Genomic DNA, 15,883 nt, shown 5'->3' with positions numbered 1-15,883 from the left:
TTCGTCACTCCTGACGCGTCTCCTTCAGGGTGGGTTACTGAGGAGGAGGAGAGGAGGCGTCCGTCCCCGGCAGGGTCATCTCAGGGCTGACTCGGGGAGGGGTCGATCGTGGTCAGAGGAGGAGGTGTCAGGTGGGGGACGCCGCGGGGGCGCGTGCTGGGGGCCCCGTGGGTGCGGCCGGTGGCAGCGGGGAGACGGGGTTGACTGGGAGCCAGAGCGTGTCGCGGGCGTCCGAGCAGAGGCGTTCTGAGGAGGAGAGAGCTGGCCATACTGGGGTGACTGGGAGGTGGGCGGCTCGCTGCGGTTGGCTGCGCCCCCTGGTCTCCTTCTCGGATAACCCGTGAGCGCGGGGTGGCCTGGGATGGCGCCTGCCCAGCAGCCCCTCGCCGGGCGGGGTGGAGCGCCCCGCTGTGGTTCGTCTCCGTGTGCCCCAGCTCGGAGGGTGGAAGTTCCTTGTCATGGAGGCTTTCCCTGCTCCCTGTCGAGGGCATCGGTGAGAGGTCACGGCGCCGCCGCCGGCCGCAGGGCTGAGCAGGGTGGAGGCGGAACGCAGAGGGTCCGGTGGGGCCTGTCAGCCGGTCCGTCCGTACGACCCCCGGCCCGCTGCCTGCCTGCAGGGGCCTGCCTCCCCGCGCACGCGGCCGCTCTCAGCGGGCTCCTGCAGGGTCTGTGGTCGTCCCAGCTTTGCTGCTTACAGGTCCCCGGGCGTCCCCGTCTCTGGGCTCCCGGCAGCAGACGGGAAGCATGTGGGGGTCTCAGGCCTCTGCCCTCGGGGGGTTTGTGTTTGCGGAGGGGTCCGTGGTGGTCTGTCGCCGTCATTGTCCGGCAGCTGTGCCCCGGCTGGGGGGCAAAGGCGGCGCTGGGGGCCGCGCACCTGGGCTTCGCAGGGCTTGGTGCGCGGGACTCTGCAGCTTGGAGAGTCCTGGTCTTGGTTTCAGAAGCCCTGCCCACATGGCACTCAGTGTCACAGGGGTGGCCGCTGGCGCCCGACCCTTCTTATGGGTGCGAAGCAGCGGCGCGAGCCGCCACCTCCCCGAGCTGCTGCAGGCGGCGCGAGGCCGACCCAGGCCCGCCGTTCCTGGTGCGTGCGCGCGTGCGTGTGTGTGTGTGTTGGCCTGCGTGTATCTCTTGGCCTCCGGGAGGCTGCGTGCCCACTTACCACCATCCCACGTGTCTCTGTCACGCTCGCTGCGCGTCCTGGTTTACTTCGTGTGTTGATTCCGCCCCGGTGGGTGCAGTCCCTCTCCCCTCCCCCCTCCTGTCCCTGTGTGTCTGTCGTGCGCGTTATGTATCTGAGGCACTTGGATCTCTGCGTCAGGCTTGCGGGGAGTCGGGGCCTGGGACTCCTGCCCAGGAGTGTGGCCTGAAGGCGCGACAGCAGTCTCTGGCCTCTGCGTCCTCAGCCTGGTCAGCAGCGTGGCTGCTCTCGGTGCTGACCGCTGCCTCCGTTCAGTGGGAAACTTGAGCTCTTTCCTCTCGAGAGAGATGCTGAAAACTGACAGGGCCCTTGGGTCCTGCTCTCCGCCATGAGCCCCCTTCTGGCGGCAGTGGAGACGGGCGGCGCGTGGTGCTGCGGGGAGCGGGGTTCAGAGCCAGGGTGGGTGTCTAGGAGACGTGCCTCTGGGGCGTTGCCGGGACCAGGGCTGGAGCCTCTGAGACGGGCAGGAGAGGGTGCCGGGCCGCGCGGGGAGAGCAGCAACCGCGTGTCCTCAAACAGTGTTCTGGCTGAGAGGGAGAAGCGGGACGTTGGAGCCCTCGAAGCGGAGCTTTGTTTATATTTTGGCGCCTACGTGGATGCACACGGGCACGGCTACACAGTTCCTTCCCTCTTGGTTGGCCCTGGTCTAGGGCGAGACTCCGATGAGGGGCAGTAGCAGCGGTGTCCAAGGGGGCCCGGAGCTCCCGCCGTGAAGGGGTGTTTCTGTGTGCGGTCACGGCGCTGCAGGATGGCCCCTCGTCGCAGGCCCCCACCCGGCTCTGGGCGCGGGCGCGGGCTTTGTTCTCCCCCCACCCCGTGAGCTACTGACTGCTGTCGTGCGTTAGCCTGCAGCCACTGGTGGGAGGCCGCCACTTCCCCAGGTCCGCTCGGCCGAGCCTGGGAGGCCTCGGATGCAGCACAGAGGGTGTCCGCTCTGTGACCGCTGTCCCTGAGGGGAGGCTGCCGTGCCTGCTCATGAAGGGACACGGGGTGTTCACATGGACCCCGTCCCTCCTGCTGAGACCCCGTGAGGCAGGCATAGACTGCCTTTCGCCCTCAAGCCACTTTGTCCTGCAGACGCCACTGAACAGAGGCAGACAGACGCGGGCCGCAGAAGCCAGGGCAGCTGGGGGGCATGGCGCTTGCTTCCTGTGCGCAGACTTGCCCCGCATGCGGGGCCAGTGCCAACGTTGCATTAAGAGCAGAAGTCAGGCCGAGGCCAATCGCTGTTCCCTTTGAAAACACGGTGTGTTCTGCTGAGCCGCCCGTCACAGGGCCAGGCGAGGGGACCGTGCAGGTGCGTCGGGGGAGTGGGGTCTTGCAGGCCAGAGGGACTTCCCGTGGAGCAGGTGGGGGCCGGTCGAGGGGCACGGGCTTGACTGGGGCGCTGTGGAAGGCAGTTTCAGTTGGGAGAGCACAGTGGCTGCAGGCTCGGACCCTTAAAGCTGTGCTCGTATATCATCCGAGGCCGGAATCATTGGCTCCCTCCTCCATGAAGCCTTCCTGAGCCTCCCCCTCCGGGCAGGACGGGCTTCCCCTCCTTGGAGGCCTTTCTCCACGCCCAGCTTTCGGCCAGTGTGCCTTGGGCACCTCCTAGGAAGCCCGGACTTCATCGGAAAGGCCAGTCAGCGGTGACACACGTACAGCCATCCCAGAGGGCAAGAGAGGGCTGTGGGGGAGGCGTTTAGCAGCTGCGGCCGCCTGGCACTAACACCTTGAGAGCAGGGTGCATCCCCTGCAGCCGGGCCCGTGCCACGTGGCACCTGGGTGTGGTCGGCCAGGAGAAGGGCCATCGCCAGCCCTGGCGCCCCGCCTTCCCTCGTGAGCAGTTCTCAAGTGCAGCGCCCTGTGCCTCTGCGTGTGCTGCGGCCCCAGGTGCTTCGCAGGGGGCAGAGCTCGGGGCCCTGCGCCCCCTGGACCGGAGGAGGGGGCAGAGTTCACAGCAGCCGCACGTGGTCGGGCGTCAGCGTCTTCATTCATTTGCACCAGAGAGAAACGGGCCATCTGCCCACTAGGGATCTGACTGGCCAGTGTCATGCAGCGGTTTCTTCGTGTTCTTTCTGCCCCAATTAGCAAAATGCTCCTGAACGTGACCGCCGATGGAAGTGGAAATGCCCGCTGCCCGTGAAGGAGGACGGACCCCGCTGGGGTCCAGGGAGACTCCTGACCAGCGCTGGCAGGGGAGGGGTTATCCTCATGGTGTTTTATTGAACCACAAAGTGTTATTTATAACCCGTGTCAAGAGCAATTAAACTGATGGATGATGAAGAAAGTTTAATAGTTGAATAATAAGATGCGGTTCTTGACAGCTATTTTTCTCATCTTGGTTGCATGTTTTACGAGCCTAATAACAGTGCGAGGGATGGGCCGTGGGCTCTGCTGTGGTGTGATCGCGTGCCGCTGGTGTGCTGTTCAGTGCAGTGTTCCACGGCATGTTACATATAAAAAATCACAATGCCAGTTATGATTTTTCGATTTATTATTGAAGTGGTTTGTTAATTTTGACTTATTCCAGGCAGGGTTAATTAGTACATATTGATCTGTTTGATTAAAAGTACACTAACGGGGAATTGAGTAAGCAAGGTCAAATAGAGTGAATTATTTTCCGGCCCCACCGCCCCAAACGGCGGCCTGAGTTTCGTGCTTCCAGGCCTCACGTGGAGCAGAGGCGCCTGCTCCGATGGGCAGCCCCGCGCGTGGGCACCACCAAGCCGGCCTCGGCCCTCCGAGCCTGCCTGCGCTGCGCTCCGCTCCCTGCGGGGGCGGGCTTGTTTGCAGTAGTCCTGACCTTCCCGAGCCATTTCTTGTATTTGTGAAGAGCGAGCAGGTAGTTAGAGAAGTTCTCTTTGGAAACAAGCAGAGGCGTTGCTAAGTAGGGAACACGAAAGACTAATAAACTATAAAAAGTCTAGCTCCACAAGCAATGAAAATGCAAATGGAACCAATAACGCGGCTCCATTTTTGTCTTCAGATTAGCAGAGATGAACGCAGACGGCCCTCAGTGCTCTTGGGGGAGGTGAGAGCGTCACCCTGCGGGGGACGTGCGGGGGACAGCCCCTCTGTGGGTCAGGGGACAGCCCGTGTCCAGCGTGGGGAGACTGCCCAGCTGTGGTGCGTGGATTTCCAAGCAGCCTTCAGCACGAGTTCGTAAGACGTTTCTTCCCAGTGTGTGACGATGGTCAGGCTTAAATGGAATTAATAGTACGGACAGCGTCCTCTGTAGTGTCAGTTCTGGTTTATTTAAAAAGGTGTGTATGGCCCTGGACGGGTGGCGCAGTGGGTTGGCGTGCCATCCGTGCGCCAGAAGGGTTGCGGTTCCATCCCGGTCAGAGCACACGCCTGGGTTGTGGGCTTGATTCCTGGTTGGGCCTGATGGATGTTTTTGTCTCTCTCTCCCCCTCCCTCCCTTCCTCTTGCTCTAAAATCAATAAAAACACACCCTTGGGTGAGCATTTATGTAAGAATGTGTCCCCCTCCCTTATTCAGTGTTGGAGTCTCATCCCGCACCTCAGACTGTGTCTGTATTTGGGTCTTGACGGAGGTGATTGACACAGGAGGTCGCCGGCACCTCGAATGCTGCTCCAGCCAGGCTGGAGGCTGGGGCGCAGCAGGGAGCCCAGAGTGGGGACCCGGAGTCCCCCGCGCGCCTGAGGCGCCTGCACGGAGACCGTCGGGGGCGGCCGGAGGGGGCTGTGCCCGCAGCCGCTGTCTGGCAGGAAGGGGGCACTGCCGGCTCAGCACGCGGCCCCCCAGGAGAGGGCCAGCCACCGGCCAGCGAGGAGCGGGAGGGCGTCTCCGACGGAGGATGGCCGTGGGCATGCCGGCTGTGGAGGGGATCCGTGGGCGCAGGGAAGGGGGTCGGAGGAGGCCCAGGACCCCCGGAGGGCGCCCACCTCTCCTGCATGTGGCGGGGGCCGGGCCTGCACCCAGCCTGGGGAAGGGGAGGTGCTGGGCGGGAGCCCCGAGGCCGTGGTGCCGCAGAGCTTCCTCTCCTGTCCCTGCCTGCCGCCCCTCTGTGGCTCCACGGTCGCGGCCCCTGGGCTCCCGTGGGCCACAGCCCCCACTCAGCGCCGCCCCGTTTGGGCCCCCGCAGCCAGCACTTCAGTCTCGTTTGTCCTCTGCCAGCGGCGCCACCGCCATCCTGTGGGGGAGACGGCTGCCAGGCGCGGGGTCCCCGCACCTGGGCGGCGTCCTTGCTGGGGAGTCCTGCCTGCTGGTGCGCTCATTCAGAATCGCTCGGCCGTCAGCCCGCCCTGTGTCTGCGGCCCGGGATAAGCCCCGCGTGGCAGCGAGGCCTCTCTGGTCCCCAGGCTGCCGGAGCGGGTCCTCCCGTGGCGCGGACGCAGCGGGCTCTGCAGCTCCTCGACGGTGGCCGTGGCTCTGCCTTGCCTGGGCTCACTGGGCTTCAGGGCGTGAGCGGCCGTGTCCGGAGACCAGAACCCGCCCTGCTGGCCGCCCGCGGGTCCAGGAGGCAGCTGCCGCCCTGTGGGTGTTGGGATCTTTTGTGGACCTCAGGGAAACAATGTGTTTCCTGCTCTGTGCCACGCCAGGGTCCTTCTCCCCTGACTGAAGCGTGAAGCCTTCCTTTCAGTCAAGTCTGAAGTGGATGGGTAATAGCTGCGGCTCACTGAGGCGGCTTTGGGAGCAGACACGTGTCCCCTGCTGCCCGCCCGGCCAGCGCCGCGAGGCTGAGCGTTTGTCGTTGGAGTCACACTCCGACGGGGACCTGCGGGCCCTCGGGGTCCTGGCCGCACGGTGGGGAGCGCAGGCCGCAGAACCCCGAGGCCGTGAGGAGCGGGGGCGGCACGGAGGTTGGGCTGGAACGGGGGTGACCCCGCCGTGGTGCTGCCCGGGCGCCGGTACAGAGGACGGAGCCGACGCCCAGGCCCCCCGGCCGGTGATGGTGACTTGGAGAGCGGCCCGCACAGCTCCTCTGCCCGTGCGCATCAGCTGCTGTGCGCCGCGCCCTGTGGGTCCCGGGGGTGCGCGGCCTGCGGGGCCCAGGCTGTGCCCCGCGTTGCCACAGCACAGGCAGCGGGGCGGGGAGGGAAAGGCCCAGGGCCCTCTGTCCCTGCGGTCAGCTCTGGCCCCCCGAGCCCGTCTGACACAGCCCGCTCTGGTCCAGGGACCAGGCCCCGCCCCTCTCCCGAGCCGACTGCTTTGTGTTCTGTAGTTTTTCCGGCCCCTCCTGTGTGTTTTGCCCCTTTGAGCATCCGCACGGGCTTGGGCTTGTCCGGCTCCACCCATCCTGGTGACCTGCGCTCAGCGCTGGTTCTTGCTCCCAGGTGCCCGAGCCGTGGAGCCAGCCTCGCGTGGAGAGCCTTTCAGCACCGACCCCTGGCCTCTCGAGAGCCTGCACTGCGTCCACAGGCTTTGAATTCTGGGCCCAAACAGCCTAGCCACTCTTGAGAGCCGGGCCCTTGGTGGCAGGCGGTGCCGGAGGCGCGTCGGCCTTTGCTCTCCTGCAGGCCACGCGTGACCCAGCAGGAGCCGGGCTGCTGCTTACCGCCTCCCACAGCTCGTTGTCTGTGCCTCCCATGGGCCGGGACACGGTCTACGTCACCCTCAGCAGCGTTAGGTGTGAGGGCAGGGTGGGCCCAGGCCTGGGGGCTGCTTCGTCTCGCCGTCTTTTTGGTACTGGGCTCGAGGACCTTCCCACTGACCTCAAGTGCAGGTCCAGGGAGCCCCTGTTGGCACCTGTGCGCACAGGTGAGGCACAGACCAGGCCCGGGCCTCCGAGCCCCGGGAGAGGCCACGTGACACTGGACGCCCACAGTCAGGCGAGTCCGTGCAGACCCGGCCTCCGTGCTGCGTGGGGGCTCTTCCCGGCGTTTCCTGGGTAGTTAGTGTTAGGTGGTCGGTGATCACCTCCCCCTGCAGGAAGCGTCAGGGTTGAGCTCCAGGTTCCTCAGTGCCTCTGAGTGGACACTCGCGTGCGTGTACCAACAGAGAAGGCAGCCGGACGCTTCAGACCAGCACGGGTCGCAGGAAGCACGGCCAGTGAATGTCACGCGTCGCCTGAGTGCTTCCTAACTGTGGACCCCAAATTCAAGTTGGATAGTGGCCGTGGGTCCATCCCTGGGTTCTGCCACAACCAGCTCATGGAGACCTTCACATCATAGCGCACTTCTGGGCGCTTTCCCATCTGTGTGACATTTAGCTTTTCAGGTGCTCAGGGCAGTTTTAGGCAGAGCCTCTGCGCTCCCACCCATGTGGAACGAGGACGGAGTCTTCGGCAACGTGCAGGTCCAGCTCCGGCCGGGTTTCAGACACCTGCGTGGCCGGCGGCGTCCCAGGCCGCGTCCTTAGCTCTGCGCTTGGGGAGCTCCGCCCAGACACCGCAGACAAGAACTCAGTCGTTTCTTCCGGCTCTTGGTTCACTGGGACTCAGGAGAGACTCAACCACCAGCGCCTCCTCCGTTGACCCTTTACCACTGGACATTGGGGACCCCAGACGCCCCCGGGTGCCGGGCCTCCCGCAGCAGCCCGCAGACAGGGTGTGTCCCGTGGCGGCGTTTGGCAGGAGGCTTTCTTCGAGTTGAGCGGCTCCTTGTTGACTCCAGGGCGGTCGGTGCTGTTAGCAGAAGCAGGTTAGACGGGGCACGCGGCCTTAGGCTGAGCGGGAACTCAGGCGTCTCTTAACCAGGGAAACGGGGGCTGCGTTCTTTCCATTCTTCACAGAACGTCTCGGCATAATTTTCAGTGGGTTCTGCTTCTGGCTGTTGCTGTAACGGCCCCTTCCTCCTGGGCCGTGAGCTCTTGGACAGCAAGCAGTCCGTTCGCTCCCTGGACGTGTATTTACGGAGCGCCTGCGGTGTGCCAGGCCTGCCCGCTGGTGCGGGGGTGTGGGCAGGAAGGAGGACGGTCTTGTCCCTGAGGGGCTCCTGCTGCAGTGGGGACAGACGCAGAACTGTGAAGACATGGTGGGAGGGGCGCCCCTGGCCCGCGTCACGGAGGAAGCCCAGCGGGCAGTGTGGACTGCCAGCCTGCCCCCTCTGTCCTCGGTGCCAGTGGCGCTGTGGCTGGAGTTGATGTTGTCTCCGGCAGTGTCGTTACTACTCGAGGGCATCAGAGGTGGCGCCCAAACCCGGCGTTTGTGCCTTGGTAGTGGTCAGATTTGTGGGCTCTGCTTGGGAGCCTCTCCCCTCCTTTCCACAGGGCAGCCCTGGTCAGCTTCCTGTGCGCCCCATGCCTGCCGACGCCAGGGTACCGAGCTTCTCTGAAGTGCAGGGGACCCCCGGGCTTCCTCGTTCCTCTGCAAGGAACCTAGCGGCACAGCCTGGTACTGGGCCGCGGCCGTCCCGCGATGGCCTCCTGCCTCCACGGTGCAGGTCCCGTGCCGCCGCCTGTGCCGTGGTTACCCGTCCAGCTCCTGATGACGCGAGGAGTCAGTTGTGGGGTCGTGCACGTGTGAGTGACGCAGCCACGACAACGCTGCACCCCCGCGGGTGCCGGCTCTCTCACCTGCAGGGGCTGTGCCGCCGCTGCTGTTCCCACTTCCTGTGATGGGGGCCCTGGCCCCGCCCCTGAGCCAGCAGGTCCCTCCCCCAAGTCCTTCCGACCCCCAGACTCCCTGCACGCGTCTCACGGCGTTTAAAGGGCTTGAGAGCTGTTTCTCTAGGGCGGGTTGTCTGTGTTAAAGACAGACCTTACTCAGACTATCTCAGTGGATTAAGCAGCATTATTTTTTCTGATTACAAAAATAATAACTGTTCACTATGAAAACTCACGTTATCTTTTTACTCTGGCAACACTTCTTCAGGAAACGAAGAAGGAGCGTTCCGCGCCGTGGCCCCCACGGCCTGTCCCGGTGTGCCGTCCCCCTGAGCAACGTCCTCTTTGGGGGGGGCAGATGGGCGGGTGTGTGTGTGTGATATAGACGGGGTTGCTGATAAAGATGGGATTACGTACATACTGCTTTCCGAACAATGACATGGTAGGACAGCGTCTTCAAAGAATGTATTTAAACTACTGGCTTTCCGTTGTCCACGAAGGCAAGCCGGGTGATTTTAAATGTCTGCGTCACGTCCCGCACCTGCGTACTCGCTCGTGGTGCGCCCGGCACTGCTGATCTGCCCGGCGTGGCCGCGCCTGCTCCGCCTCGCCCGGGAGCCCCTTGGGCTCACCTGTGCACTAGGCCTCCCTGCCACCCCGAAGCGCATTCCCCCCTCGTGTCCTGGGCCTGGCACCGGAGGGCGGGGTGGTGGGTGCTGCGGCTTAGGGCGCAGGGCAGCTTCCGCGGGACGGGGCCTGCCCACGTCCGGGTGCACTTGGGCTTGGTGGGGGAAGTCAGGGTGCAGTCGGGCTTCTGACAAAGCCCATTTGTGAGAGTCGCAATGACGTGTTTGGCTGGATGTTGCCTTAGAGTGTCCACAGGAGCCCTTCCCGTCCTCGCTTCAGGGCCCAGTCAGGCCCGCCCGGCTGGCGGAGGCTGTGGATGGGCCGAGTCCAGGAGTGCCCTGCATGACACCCACCTGCTGTGGCAGCCAGCTGCCTCTGACGGTGTGGGCAGGAGGGAGCTGAGTGCGAGTCCCCCGGGCTGGAGGGCAGCCTGGGAGTCCCCGCCTGTGGCTCCCTGGCCCCCGTTTATTGACCGTCCAGCCTGCCTGCCCACTCTTCCCTCTGCGTCTGTCCTTCTCCCCTTGGGCCTGGGACTGCAGGGGGGACCTCAGCCCCTGAGGCTTCCCACCACTTTGGTCTTAGCTGGGCGGCATCTCTTCCTGTAGAACCGCTGCCCTGAGCTCTCTCCTGTCACCTGGCGTGGCACAAGCTTAGGGAGCGGCGCCCGCGCAGGGGAGGCTGTACAGGCCCGGTGCCCAGGCAGCTTCCGCTCCCGCCCCTCTGGCCTGGCTGCACGCACATCCTGGGCAAGGGCGTGCCTGTGGAGTCCGGTGGTCCGAAGGTAAAATCAGCCCTGGCTGTTGGCCTTTCCGGGGTCATGACTCAAGGACCCTCCCCTGCCCCCCGCCCCGCCCCCCGCCCCGGGCAGCGTGAGTCCCCCCGGGTCCTGATCCTGAGGGCAGGTGGTTGAGCAGGTGAGTGTCTAACGGGTGGAACCTGTGCAGCAGCTGCTGGCTTTGCTGGTGCCTTTGCCTGGTCATGGCCCTGGGGTGGTCAGGATGTTTCTGCTCGTGGCGCCTGTCCCTCGGCTCTGTCTCTGGTCACAGCCCCGGGCTCCCAGGGCATCCCCTGCATTCCCTGTACCTGCTCCCGCGTCGGTGGGCACCGTCCTCTGGCGGGGCAGGTGTTTCTCTCACTCTGACGGGGTTGTTCCGATTCTCCCAGCTTTCCCAGACACACTGGTGTGGGGGCCCTGCGTTAGGTGCCCTTGCCTCACTACACTGAAGAGGGACATGGCCCGTCATGCGAGGTGACACCTCAGGCAGGCTGCCCACACTTCCTTGGATGTAATACCAAGCCGGCCAGACACAAGGGAGACCCCGAGGCTTTCGGCCGCCTGGGCGGCCGCCCGCTCCTGTGGGTCTGGCCCGGGTGTCCCAGCCGCTCTGCGCACGAGGGGGCCGCGCCCTAGCACGGCTGTGTGTCCCCGTCTGCCTTTTACTGTAGGCAGGGACGGCCCTCGGAAGAGAGTGTGGATGGGAGAGGCCTCGGGCCTCCTGTTGCTGCTGTCGGCGCTGCTCTCTGGGGCCGGACAGTAGTGGGGCTGACGCTGCAGCACCCGCCTTCCCCGCGCGGCCGCCGAGAGGAGGCCGTTTGTCCTGCCTGGGAACCCGATCCTGCCGCAGGAAACGCGTTATGATGGGTGGGCGGGCCCTGGGCTGGCGTGGGCCTGTGGTGCTCCTGGGAGCCTTGAGTCCCGGCTGTAATTGAGGGAGGCAAGGGAGGCCTGGGCTGGCGAGCAGAAGCCCGGCTCCGAGGAGCACCCTGCCCTGCGCCCTCCCCCACCATCGTGTCCAGCGACTCTGACTTCCGGACGTTTGTGTTTTCACCCCGAGACCTGTTTCCCTTGCAGAGCTGCCGCGCATGCCTGCAAAACGAGATGACAGTAAGAACTTAAAAAGCAGGCTGCACGGTTTTTTAGACAGTGACGAGTGTCATGCTGGATGACAGCAGTTTCCGCAAGCGTCTAAAAGTAGTTCAGACGCCGGATACGCCGTTTCAGTTAGGCGTCTGTCTTGCAGCTCAGGACTTGGGAGTTACGTTTCCTCGTGAGGGTTTTGTACGTGCGCGGGGGGGTGCGCGGCCCCGCGGCCTGTTCTCCGCTGCACACGTCTGCGCCCCTGCGTCCTCGGGTCCTGGCTCGCCTGCAGGAGCGCCTGCCGCGGCCGTGGGACCTCTGACCTCGGGCAGGGTTGTAGGAGGAGTCATTCCTGGACGCACACGCAAACGTCTTAGCAGCAGCATTTTCAAAATGTTACGGAAAACTTTCGTGTCCCTTTTAGGCATAAGTAACATATTTAGGTTCTCTCTTATTAGGGTGTGAAATGCCTGAGAAGCAATCACTTACAAGATATTATGCTAATTAATTGGAGAGGATTAAGAACATTAATTATCTGCATGTGATTAGGTATCAGAAATGAGAACCATTAAGCGACGTGGTGGAAGAAAGGCAAGTCGTGTCCTTGGAGGCCCCAGCGTGGGCCCTGGAGGGTGACGGCAGAGCACGGGCCCTCCCAGCCGCGCGTCCTCGTGCTCGGGTGATGCTCAGTGTCTTTCCCGTGCTCCACAGAGGAGGGGGACGTGGACGTCGCCAGCGTGTCCCGTGTGCCCGCAGACGTGCTGCGCGACGTGGAGGCCGACACGTACTGGTGCATGAGCAGGCTGCTGGACGGCATCCAGGTGAGCCGCCGACCCCGCGGGCCCGTCCTTGCTGCTGGAGCAGTGCCCGCTCCGTGGGCATGGTGCCGGGTGCTGCCCGCTCCGTGCCGGGTGCTGCCCGCTCCGTGCCGGGTGCTGCCTCCTCCGTGCCGGGTGCTGCCTCCTCCGTGCCGGGTGCTGCCTTCTCCGTGCCGGGTGCTGCCCACTCCGTGCTGGGTGCTGCCCGCTCCGTGCCGGGTGCTGCCTCCTCCGTGCCGGGTGCTGCCCGCTCCGTGCCGGTGCTGCCCGCTCCGTGCTGGGTGCTGCCCGCTCCGTGCCAGGTGCTGCCTCCTCCGTGCCGGGTGCTGCCTCCTCCGTGCCGGGTGCTGCCCGCTCCGTGGGGATGGTGCCGGGTGCTGCCCGCTCCATGCCGGTGCTGCCCGCTCCGTGCTGGGTGCTGCCCGCTCCGTGCCGGTGCTGCCCGCTCCGTGCTGGGTGCTGCCCTCTCCGTGCCGGGTGCTGCCTCCTCCGTGCCGGGTGCTGCCCCCTCCGTGCCGGGTGCTGCCTCCTCCGTGCCGGGTGCTGCCCGCTCCGTGCCGGGTGCTGCCCGCTCCGTGCCGGGTGCTGCCCCCTCCGTGCCGGGTGCTGCCCCCTCCGTGCCGGGTGCTGCCCGCTCCGTGTCGGGTGCTGCCTCCTCCGTGCCGGGTGCTGCCTCCTCCGTGTCGGGTGCTGCCTCCTCCGTGCCGGGTGCTGCCTCCTCCGTGCCGGGTGCTGCCCGCTCCGTGCCGGGTGCTGCCCCCTCCGTGCCGGGTGCTGCCTCCTCCGTGTCGGGTGCTGCCCGCTCCGTGCCGGGGGCTGCCCGCTCCGTGCCGGGTGCTGCCTCTTCTGTGCTGGTGCTGTCTGCTCTGTGCTGAGAGCTGTCTCCTTCATGCAGGGGCTGTGCCTTGCACTTGGGGAAGGAGAGGGGAATGAAGTGAGAGGGTGCTGCTGGGACGGGGGTAGACGCATGAGGGTGTCATTGTGAGGCACGAGTCCTGTGCTTGTGAGGACCTGTACGTGGGGTAAAGTGAGGCTTGGAGGCGGGATCGTTAATTTTGCTGACAGAAGAGGGTTTTGGTCTGTGGAAGTCCCGAGGGCCCAAACATACACGGTTCATCCCGGTCCCTGCTGCGAGTGGTCCGTTGCAAGGCTGGCCGCCTCAGGGATGGAGCCGTGTGGGCCTGTGTCCCAGGTCAGAGAGGAGCGCTCCACCTGAAGGCAGAGGCAGTGTGACCCTCTTGGTCACGTGGCTTCGCCCCCGGAGTCTGGCTTTTCCTGCGCCCTTGACCTAGCAGGCGTTTCTGATGCCACTGGCTGGAGTGGTCCCAGCTCAGCTGCTTGGTTTGATTCGTGCGCTGAGGTTTGGTTGGAAGAGAGTCGCTGGGATCTGAGGCAGGAGAGGGCCAGGCCCCCAGCACCCTGGATGGTGATGTGGTAGCTGAGAGGACGGGAAGGCCCCCCGGCGGCTGCAGACTGGAAGCCTCGTCCCTGAAGGCAGCCGCCCCTCCTCCCGGCCCGTGGCCTCCTGTCCGCCAGAGACTGGTTGTGGCCTGCACGTCAAGTTCTCGTTTCCCTGCTTTGTGTTTTCATGTGTTTTAGCATTTCTCCCAAGACTCCAGAGTCTCCCCTTAGAAAAGGGATGGAACGGCAACGGGAAGCTTCACAGGTTTTATGTGTTGCTTCTCTGACAGTGAGTGATGGAACTCGGGCTGCCCGGCCCGTGGTGCGGAGCAGGGCCAGCTGCGTGGCGGGCGACAGTGCTTTTCCCTTTCCCGCCCGGGCTACGCCGTCTGCAGGGGGTCCCCTGACGGGGCGGGGGTCTGCGTGGGAGGCACCGTGTCCTTCTGGCGCACGCATGCGTGTGGAGCGCATGGCCGGCTGTGGCGGCCCTCCCTGCCCCCCAGCCCCGTTACCGTTGGTGGACGTGAGCGGGCGTCGGGGTGCCGGGGACCCCTCGGGTGGGCTTTTTGGGGGGCACCAGCACTGCGGCCGTTGTCGGCCTGGGCGCTGGGAGGCTGGGGCTGGTCCCCAGAGAAGAGGAAGGCGGAGCGGGGCGGGTGCCACACCCAGCTTGCGCCCTCGCCTGTCCCCTCAGAGCCGGGGCCGGCCCCACCCCGCTCCCCATCAGCCGCAGCGCCGCATGAGCCGTGGCAGACACCCCTGTTCGGTGGCGTTAAGTGCGAACCGCCAGCCGCCTCGCCGGGGCTCTCCCTGAGTTCTGTGACGGTCAGGCGGGCCGCCGCCCTGCGCTCAGTGCGCGCCTTGGCCGGAGGGGCTCAGGAAGTGAGTGAGCGACGGCCGCTGGGCCGCACCTGGGCCGTCACGGGGCCCTCTGACAACGTGGAGCTCCCCAAGCCTGACTGTAAGTCTGCTGCTACCTAATCTCCAGAGAGAAATTAAGTCTCAAAGGAGAACCCGTGTAAGCTCAGGTCCAAAGCCAGCATTTGTTTCCCACTCAGGTTTGGGGGCGGAAGCTCACAGCGTGTCTGTAACTGTGCCCGGTCTCTGTGAGCAGGGCCCGGGGGTCCTCTCCGTTCCCCACGGGCCTGTCACCCCCAGCTCTCGGGAGCTCGGTGTTGAGCAGCACCCACGGGCTCGTCACTCAGTCTGCAGGACGCTTCACGCCCAGGCCCTGTGGCTGTCCCCCCAGGAGAGCCCGTCCTTCATGCCGCCCAGGATCACAGCAGGGCCTTGGCTCCGCTGAGTGACGCGGGGCACGCAGGCCTTCTCGGCTGTGCCTCGCAGATGTGACAGGTGGGAACCCAGAGCCTGTCACTTGAACCACTTGGGAGAAATCTCCCAGAAAGAGCGAGGTCTGAGCCTGTTCACTTTACTTTTCTGGAGGAAAAAACCCTTGTTGCCTTGTAGGCGGTTCTAGTTCAGCACCACAGTGGCAGCCGCTGCCGCTCTGGCTGGAGAACGGTGTGTGCGCGTGTGTGTCCTTGTTAGGCACGGCGGGCGTGCAAGCGGGGCCGGGGTCGGGCGCCCTTGACGCTGGCCCGGCTTTAGAAGCTGCCGCTGGCTGGAAGGCCGGCCTCTCAGCCACGCTCTCCATGCGACACTGTGAGGGCTGTCGCCCTGTCCCGGGGCCTCTCCCAGGTGCCACTGGGGCCCCATGTGCCTTTGTCCCTGCATTGGGCAGGGAGTCTCCAGGTTCTGTGGTCATGTCCCCCCAGAGCATTGCAGCTGTGTGGTTGGCCACCCGGGACTGTCACTCCCCACTCCCCTCCTGGGCCCTGACTGCAGAGTGACGTGGGGCTGGCGCTGCGTCCCTGCTGCTGCGCAGATCTGCCCCGAAAGCGCAAGGCCGGCACCCTCGGGCCCTGCGCTGTGTGCCCGGTCCGCTGTCCCCATTGGGGCCGCAGCAGGCGCGCTCCTGCTGTCCGCAACGCCGGCAGGCCCTGCTTCGATGGCCTTGCCCGTGCCGCTGCCAGGCCCGTGCCGCTGTGGCCGTGCCACACCCCGAGTGCCGTGAGCCTGTGCAGCCCCCCAGTTTCGCTGCCTGAGGACACGCTGCCCCCCAGCTTGGCCCCGCAGGAGCCAGCGTGGACCCTGTGCTCCCCCCGGGTACAGTGCCGCAGTCTCGGGGGCTCTCGTTCTGCGCTTGCCTTTTTATTTCCTCGTGCGCCTTGGGGGCCTCCCAAAGAACGACGCGCCCCCAGGCCTCCACTGTCAGCGTCCTGCGGCTCCTCTGACCGGTCCCCATGGGTGCCTTCTCTCCCTGTTCTGGAGCTCTCGGGGGACCGGCTGTGTCCTCACCGTGCCCTGGCCTTTCCAGCTGCACGCCGGGCCCTTCTTCACAAACTTCCAGGCAGCAGGCTGGGGAGCCTGCCTGGCGTCGCTGCGCCCTGACGCGGCTCTCCGGTGGCCTGCTGCTCCCTGGAAGGC

At 65.2% G+C, this 15,883-nt stretch overlaps 1 protein-coding gene across 1 annotated transcript in view; it reads left to right on the top strand.

Annotated features, from left to right (window-relative positions):
- The window catches only part of TBC1D22A (TBC1 domain family member 22A), a 136,531-nt gene that overhangs the window by 69,348 nt on the left and 51,300 nt on the right, over positions 1-15,883 (top strand). The window contains exon 9 of the mRNA XM_090272247.1: positions 11,889-11,998. Coding sequence (XP_090128373.1) covers positions 11,889-11,998 — 110 coding nt within the window. The remainder of the gene's footprint in view (positions 1-11,888; positions 11,999-15,883) is intronic.

Source organism: Furipterus horrens, unplaced genomic scaffold (assembly GCF_987537825.1).
Source record: "Furipterus horrens unplaced genomic scaffold, mFurHor1.1.pri manual_scaffold_4, whole genome shotgun sequence".
NCBI lineage: Eukaryota > Metazoa > Chordata > Mammalia > Chiroptera > Furipteridae > Furipterus > Furipterus horrens.
Note: the sequence above shows the minus strand (reverse complement) of the source record. Positions and strands in the feature narration are given on the sequence as shown.